At 38.9% G+C, this 8,959-nt stretch overlaps 1 protein-coding gene across 1 annotated transcript; it reads left to right on the top strand.

Moving 5' to 3' along the window:
- Positions 1–2,903: 2,903 nt before the first annotated feature.
- LOC114890523 (zinc finger protein 665-like) lies at positions 2,904–8,952 on the top strand (the record flags this gene model as incomplete). The annotated part of the gene is made up of 2 exons (XM_029214074.1): positions 2,904–3,042; positions 6,928–8,952. Coding segments are annotated over exons 1-2 (2,059 nt in total), but the record flags the coding sequence as incomplete, so codon positions are not given.
- Between the last annotated feature and the right edge of the window lie 7 nt (positions 8,953–8,959).

The following is an 8,959-nucleotide window of genomic DNA, read 5'->3' as shown; positions in this document are numbered from 1 at the left end:
CGGCATGTGGGATCCTCCCGGACCGGGGCACGAACCCGTGTCCCCTGCATCGGCAGGCGGACTCTCAACCACTGCGCCACAAGGGAAGCCCTGTGCTGATGTTTTTATGCTGCAACTTTTGTAAAGTTTTCTTTTGAAGTAGTCGTTTTTTTGTGGAATCTTTTTGTTTTGTATATATAAAACCTTGTCACCTGCAAAAAAACAATATTAACTTCTTTTTCAATTTTCATATCTTTGATTTCTTTGTCTTGTCTAATGGCTCTAGCTAGGACGTTCAGTACTTTCTTGAACAGCAGTGTAGACATCTTTTCCCTTTTTAAAGATATTTTATTTTATTTTATTTTTTTGGCCATGCTGTGTGCCATACAGGATCTTAGTTCCCCTTCCAGAGATCGAACTCATGCCCCCTGCAGTGGAAGCATGCAATATTAACCACTGGACCGCCAGGGAGGTCCTGCTTTTCCCTCTTTCGTTGTAAGCATTTAACATCGTAGACCTTTTTTTTAAGGCCGTGCCATGCAGCACGTGGGATCTTAGTTCCCTGTCAAGGGATCGAACCCACACCCCCTACAATGGAAGCACAATCTTAACCACCAAAGTGCCAGGGAAGTCCTTGACTTCTGTTTTAATACAGCTTTGACTGCATGTTATAAATTTTAGTATGTTGCGTTTTTATTCTCATTCAAATATTTTTAAAATTTCCTTGTGATTTCTTCTTTGACCCGTTGCTTCTTTAAGAATGGGCTGTTTAATTTCCTCATTTGGGGGATTTTCCTGTTTTCCTTCTGCTCTTTATTTCTAGTATCTTTTCATTGTGGTTGGAGAAGATACTTTTTATGATCTCAACCTTCTTAAATTTGTTAAGATTTGTTTTGTGGCCTAAGGTGTGGTCTTTCCTGGAAAATGTTTCATGTGTGCTCTAGAAGGATGTGTTTTCTACTGTCATTGGGTGGAGTGTTCTGTACATGTCTTACGTACAGTTGTCCTATATTGTTGTTTAAGGCCTCTGTTTCCTTATTGATCTTCTTTTTGTTTCTATCTGTAGGTAAAACTAGGGTGTTGAAGTCTCATACTGATATTGTGCTGCTGTCTACTTCTCTCTTTATTTCTATTAACGTTTACTTCATTTTGGGGGGGAGCTCTAATGTTATACGTATTTATAATTTTTATATCTTCTTGGTGATTTGTACCTTATATCATTATATAATAGCCTTTGTTTCGTGTCAGTTTTTGTCTTTATTTTGTATGGTATAATATAGTCACCTGTGCTCTCTTTAGGACGGATTATCTTTTTCCATCCTTTAACTTTTTGCCTGTCCATCTCCTCAGATTTGTGAACGTTAACTGTTCCAACTCTCTGACACATTTTCTCTGTTTTTCTCACTCTTGTTCTCTGTTTTTCCTGTTATTTCTTCTAGTTGCCTCTACTCAGGCACATCGTACCGTGGCAAAAGGCAGGAGACCTAGTCAGCCCCCTTCACTCCAGGGTAGTTACAGAGAAACGCATCAAGTGTTTTCTTTTGATTATGGTGTATGGTGAAATGTTCTAGTTAACTCTGTTTTATATTTATTAATACCTTCATATGTCAATTTTAGTGGATAAAATTGTATTTATATTTTTGAATATAGGTATCTAGTGAGATCAGAGTTCAAGTATCCTATGTTTTCATGCTAGTACCATTTACTGTAGCTGATACGTTTTCATTGTCCCAAAGATGCTGAAATTCACTTGAATAAAATTGATGATGAAAAAAATGATGCAAAAATATGTCCAGAGACAACTCTCATTTCAGTTAATTGTGTGTTTACATATTTATGCAAGAGTTTATGAATGTTCAAGTGCATGGTTTGATAAAGGACATCATGATTTTATTACTGCGTAAAATATCTTTTTCAGTTGAAATGATATCTTAAATATATTCCATGGCCTTGAATTTTTTCTACACTCTCCTGTTAATGTTTTTTGTTTTCTCTTTCAATTTTTAAATGTTTTTTGGCCACACTGCTCGGCTTGCAGGGTATTAGTTCCATGACCAGGGATTGAACTTGGATGCTCGGTAATTAAAGTGCAGAGTCCTAACCACTGGACTGCCAAGGAATTCCCTTAATGGTTTAAATAGTAATAATATTACTAACATTTTATGTACATTTTTGTGTGTGCCCACATCTGTAGCGACCTTTCAAGGTTTCTCCAGGAATTCTCTGTCAGTGTACTTTCACTGGTCTTTCTGTTACTAAATTTTCTGCTTCTTTAGCTTCAATTGCAGAGCCCAGCCACCTTAGTTCATATGCTTGCTCTGTCATTTCTTAGCTTCTTAACCTCACTTGAGTTGCTCAGACTGTCTCTGACAGTTTTCTCCTCTGTAAGATGGGAACAGATCTTACTGTAAAGAGCTGTTAGGTTGATAACAAGCTCACATCTATAAAGCCTTTAGAGTAGTTTTTTGCATATAGGAAGTATTCAACCACTGTTAGTCATTGCTGCTGTCGTCATCATCATAATTTAAGATTTTGACTTTTTTTAAAGCCACTGTGGACTTAAGACATCACTCATTCTATAGCTCATCTAGATATTGAGTATCACTCAGTATGCAAAACATAATATGTAATACTTCCGCATAGACAATCCATTCTTGAATTTTATTTGTATGTATCTCATATATTTTCCACAAAAATGAAAACTCCACATTAATTGGAAGATATCATAATCTCATGAAAAAGCATAAGAAATTAAAATTAGAGACTGATAATTTGCTCCAAATACCTTTACGTGGATTTGTCAGAAAACGTATTCATCCTTACCCCTCTCTTTTTGTCAGAAAACTGAATTCATCCTTACCCCTCTCTTCTTGTCATTTTGTGTGCAAATAAGAACTCTCCTCAGGACTCCTTGGTGAAATGTATTTTCATTTCAGGAACAGTTGACATTCAAGGATATTGACATAGAATTCTCTCAGGAGGAGTGGGAATGCCTGGAACCCGCTCAGCAAGCCTTGTACAGGGACGTGATGTTGGAGACCTACAGGAACCTGCTCTCCCTAGGTGAGGATAACATCCCTCTAGAAGTAGGGATCTTCCCTTGGTATCTTTGCATTTCCTTTGTGTGCCTCATTTGAGCTGGTTTTCCTTGACTGATATGAAATCCCTGTTGACTCAGATGTGAAACGCTTCATGATATGGCATCAGGAGTATAAACCTACCTTTTCTTACGATGATCTGCGCACTTCATGATGCATCAGGGGTTGTTCCAGAGCTCATGTAGTTACGGCAAGCTTTTGATATACCCACTTTCCTATTTTCTACCCATGGGCTTTTGATTAGGGAGTTCTAGGAAAAGAACTATGTTTCTGCATATTATACTGTTCCCTGTGTATTCAGAAGGAGGCAAGTAGTGGATGAATTTTTGAAATATTTTTCTAGACCCATTGGTAACGTCCTCCATCCTCTGGTGAACAAAGAACTAAGTTTCTGGAAAATCCACAGCTAATCATGTTTCTTTGTTCTTAACTGGAGGAATTTCTGTTTCTCATCTGAATATTTTACCCAGTTTGTAGCAAGAGAAAGAGCCCTAGGCTGCAGATAGTGAGGTGAGTGCCTTTGGGGTTGTATCAAAGTTTGAATATAGGTCAGATCTCAGAAGGGCTGAGGGGAAGCCTCATTATTACAGTAGTGTTTGAGAAACTCTGAACACTCCTGTTGGAGAGTTCTATGAGAGTACCAATGTTTGTTTATTATTATGAACTCTCAGAGGGAAGTTTTTCTTCTCCATAACTCCATAACCACTCTTTCAACATGTAAAATGCATTCTTTCACCCTGCAGTGGTGCTGCAGCTCCTACAGAGGCAAAGGCAAAGTCTTTATCATGATCTACAGCACTCTGTGTCTGGCTCCCGTGAACTGGTTGTTGCTTGACTTTGAGGAGTGTGAGGCGGGCTGTTTTTCGTTTCTCTTTTAAATGTAGCACATTTTATTAGTGTCATTTATTGATGTCTGTGTGTTGTGTTGGCAGCAGGGGGAAAAACGGTCAGCTTTCTCATGCGTTGAATATGACGGTAAAATTTCCTCAGTGTGCTCCTGCTGGCTAAGGGTGGCCTGTGGTGAAAGTTGAAAGCCAGTTCCCATTCCTGGAACATGCCCAGCATGGGCTAGGAGGCGCTTTGTGGAGGGAGGAATCCATCCCCTCCCTGGCACTCGTATCTTGCCTAGGGATGTTCAGCAGAAAATGTTGCCAGTCCGGGCTGGCAGCGGCCCTGAGCAGAGAAATGCCCACCAGGAGGGTCGAGACCAGGCCGTGAGTCTGGCAGGCTGGAAGTGAGTCCCTGCTGCCCAGTGATCCCAAAGCCTCCCGCTCAATTGAGTGCCAGTTGTCCGAAGCGAGCTGTTTTATTGGGGTTTCTGTCCCCCTCATCTCTCCCTCAGGGCATGATTTTATTGGAAGCTCAGTTCTCAGTCCATATAGATAAGAGCTGATGCCTCCAGACTCAATACCTGAACCTTTCCCAGTTCCGTCCACATTTGATGTTTTTAGGATACGTAATCAGAAGATGGGAGACACTGGCTGCTCTCTTACTCCATCTGGCACCTCAGAACCTGCATGGAGCTGTCTCAGGCCCTGTCTGCTTATTTAGATCCCTCAGCCATTTCTTGTGTTCTGCTTTTGCCACAAACTGCAGGATGTGTGTAACAGCCAGTTTGAATGGATCGTATGTAACTTTTACTTAGGAAAACTGTAAAGATAATGGACAGAGAGATCCTTTTTTTAATCCCCAATCTTTCATGAGGTGAATATGTGAATATTTCAGGGTTTTACTTTGGCATCTGTGGGTAAAGCTCATGGTTCCGTCTGAAGGTCCTGTAGAATCGGACACACATATCTTGCGTTTTTTCCCCTCGTGTACTGCGCTACCTAGTTGGGAACTGTGTACTCTTCCTGATTTGCTACTCCTCTAAGTTTGTATGATTGTGCCTCTGTAGCTCTGCTTTTGAAATACATCGTCCAAGGCTCTGAAATTTTTCTAGTTTGTTTGCTGTGATAATCCACCCTTAGTTAATGGACAACTTCTGGTGGACTCTCTATGGAGTGGGTTTACTGGGTAACAGAAAATTCTTACAGAGAATACTTTTCCTCATATCTTGTAACATTTTCCTGCTACACACAGAATCACCACTTCAGGCTATTTAGTGGAGAGTTCAGCATGTTCCAGGTTACCATCAGAGCCTGGCCGATTAGCCTTTCCACATTCTTTTTTCTGCTTTTGTGGAGTGACACAAAGGCATGTCTCAAGGGCACTGTGACAGTGTTTCGTATATGCTAATGACCATTCCCTTTCAGCCTCAGTTAAATGGCATAGGGATTTCTCCTAAGAAAAGTGTCCAAGTTCACATCCCCATATTTGTCACACTGTCGAGTAAATTGTTGTTGATGCCATATTTTTCGTTACCTGTGTGTGCACCATCGTTCATTCTACGTCTACACCTAATTTTGAAGCATCTTAATGAGAGAGCTTATGAGGTGGAGTGACACCTCCAGTGATGCACCAGAAACCATTTCTAGGAGGGATGCCTGAACAACATTTTTAGTTACACAGCTCACGTCTTCTTGCATCTCCCTTGAAGTTTTCTTTTTAAACTCTTGGAATTTTCTGTGATATTTTGTAATTTATACTGCTTGTCTGGGTAGTCATGCTTAAGTGATGTTGTCTTAGTCTGTAGGTCTAGGTTCAAATCCTGTTTCTCTCACTACTTTCTGTGTCAGTTGGGATCACGTACAGAAAACTGTGAGTCCTCTGTCCTAATTTGAAAAATTGTGGTAAGTTTCTTCAGGCCATTTAAGGGAAATTATTACTGTTAGATGCCTTAGAATAGTGCACGTTTTTAGTAGAGACTCAAAAGGTAATTTTGTATATCAAGATATATTAATAGTGTGTCATGTTTATTGACGTCCCTTTGCATTTTATATCGTATGCTTCTTTTGTTTGTTTGTTTTGCAGTTTGTCTCAACGATGTCGTTTCTGACCGTAGTAGTTAATAAATTTACCACTTGCTCACTCTTTATTATGTATATTGTGGAGCCAATGAGCTGGATGTTTAAGGGCACTTCATAGGTTGGGAATTGCTCCATTAATTGGTTGTAAATATAAATGGAGAATATTTTATTCATAAATATCTAATTTTGATTTACGGATGATTGGCTTTTAGATGTTTTATGCTTTTTCATGGATACATAGTTTTATAGGAGGTACTGAGAAAAATATTTTGCTTTTTAAAAAGTTGTTTTATCAAATTCTTCATTTTCTCTATGCTATATTTGTTTCCCAATTCTATCTGCAACTCATTTAGATTATTCATTAATATGCTAGTTTTCTTTTTTCCTTTTATTTTGGCCATGCTGCACAGCTTGTGGGATCTTAGTTCCCTGACCAGGGATTGAACCTGGGCCCTCTGTAGTGAAAGTGCGGCGTCCTAACCACAGGTCCGCCAGGGAATTCCTGCTAGTTTTCTATTACTGACTGTTACAACATATTGTCTGCGATTTAGCAATTATTTATGAATAATAGGTATGCAGAATATACGCATAGTGTAATGTATTTTTCTCCTCAGCTATGAGACAGCAGTATGTTTACTGTGAATTGGTGTGTGCTTATACATCATGGTGGAAATATACACTTTCTTTGATAGCTAACAGAAGTTATTCCTATGTGAGTATTTTTGGCATACGTTGTTTGAAAGTACAGTACCCTAAAGTTAATCACTTTTTCTTTAGTGAAGAATCATTCCTTTTGTGTTCCTAAAAACTTGAAGATCTTTGTTGGAAAGTTAATAACTTTGGTATAAGTGTTAGTTTTGCTGTAATATCAGGTATTTAACATGAAGCGTTTATTTATGAATTAAAATGAATAGGCTACTTATGGTTCTTTTATCTTCTAGACATCTCTCCGACACACGTGATCAAGAAATTACAACTAAAAGTAAACACTGGTAGAGGAGAAGTATTACAAACAGTGATGTTGGGAAGACATGAAGGGAATAAAGTGAAACGTTTTAACCTCAGGGGAATCCAGGAAAATATATCTGACTTTGAGTCTCAGCAGAGAGATGAGGTAAGAAATTACAAAGGAACTCCTATGTCCCATAATGAAAATCCTGCTGATAAGAGAGATGGACTTGGTAGGAGTGTTGCAGGAATTAAGCCTATTGAAAATAGGCTTGCATCAAGCTTTCGGGATGAATTGCATATATTTAAAAGTGAACAAAAAATTGGTGAATTTAATCAAGCTGACAAGAATATCAACAGTAGTGCCTCATTTTCACCACCTCAGACAGTTACTCCTGTCGTCCAGACTAGCATTTCTGATACAAATGGGAATGATTTTGTGCATCCTTCAGCACTGACACAGGACCAGAGGGCACACGGGGAACAACCTTACACATGTATTGAGTCTGGCAAAACCTTTCATCAGGTCTCAAACCGCACTCGACATCAGATCATCCATACAGAAGAAAAATTACATAATCGTGATGTATGTGGCAAAGTTTTTAGTCGAAATTCAGACCTTGCAGTTCATCAGAGAAATCATACTGGAGAGAAATCTTACAAACATAACGTGTGTGGCAAAACCCTTGATCATGGCTCACACATCACTGGACATCAGGTAATCCATACAGAAGAGAAGTTTTATAAATGTGACATATGTGAAAAAGTCTTTAGTCACAAATCAAACCTTGCAGTTCATCAGAGAATTCATACTGCAGAAAAACCTTACAAATGTAATGTGTGTGATAAAGTGTTTAATCACAACTCGAATCGTAGAAGACATCAGTTAATCCATACAGGAGCAAAACCATATAAATGTGATGTATGTGGCAGAGTCTTTAATCGAAATTCAATCCTTGCACTTCATCAGAGAATTCATACTGGAGAGAAACCTTACAAATGTAACGAGTGTGGGAAGGTCTTTAGTCGGAAAGGAACCCTTGCAAGTCATCGGAGAATTCACACTGGAGAGAAACCTTACAAATGTAATGAGTGTGGTAAAACCTTTTATCACAGCTCAATCCTCACTCGACATCAGATAATCCATAAAGGAGTGAAATTACATAAATGTGATGTGTGTGGCAAAGTTTATAGTCGAAATTCAAATCTTGCAGTTCATCAGAGAACTCATACTGGAGAGAAGCCTTACAAATGTAATGAGTGTGGCCAGGTCTTTAGTCAGAAAGCAGCGCTTGCATGTCATCAGGCAATTCATACTGGAGAGGACCCTTACAAATGTAATGTGTGTGGCAAAATCTTTCATCATAGCTCGAACCTCAGGAAACATCAGGTAATTCATAAAGGAGGAAAATTATATAAATGTGATGTGTGTGGCAGAGTCTTTAGTGTAAGTTCATACCTTGCAAAACATCATAGAATTCATTCTGGAGAGAAGCCTTACAAATGTAATGACTGTGGTAAGGCCTTTCGTAAAAAAGCAGTCCTTGCACTTCATCAGAGAATTCATACTGGAGAGGAACCTTACAAATGTGATGAGTGTGGCAAAGTCTTTAGTAAAAAATCATCGCTTGCTAGCCATCAGGTAATTCATACTGGAGAGAAATGTTACAAATGTAATGAGTGTGGCAAAACCTTTCATCAGAGCTCAACCCTCACTCGACATCAGATAATCCATACAGGAGAGAAATTATATAAATGTGATGTATGTGGCAAAGTTTATAGTCGAAATTCAGACCTTGCAATTCATCAGAGAGATCATATTGGAGAGAAACCTTACATATGTAATCAGTGTGGCAAGACCTTTAATTACAGATCGAAACTCAGTAGACATCAGTTAATCCACACAGAAGAGAAGTTATATAAGTGTGATGTATGTGGCAGAGTCTTTAGTCAAAATTCATATCTCGCAAGACATCAGAGGATTCATACTGGAGAGAAACCTTACAAATGTAATGAGTGTGGCAA

Source organism: Monodon monoceros, unplaced genomic scaffold (assembly GCF_005190385.1).
Source record: "Monodon monoceros isolate NGI ecotype Baffin Bay Population unplaced genomic scaffold, NGI_Narwhal_1 Contig5860_ctg1, whole genome shotgun sequence".
In the NCBI taxonomy this organism is placed as follows: Eukaryota; Metazoa; Chordata; class Mammalia; order Artiodactyla; family Monodontidae; genus Monodon; species Monodon monoceros.
The sequence above is the reverse complement of the archived record's forward strand: the minus strand, read 5'-3'. Positions and strand labels throughout refer to the sequence as shown.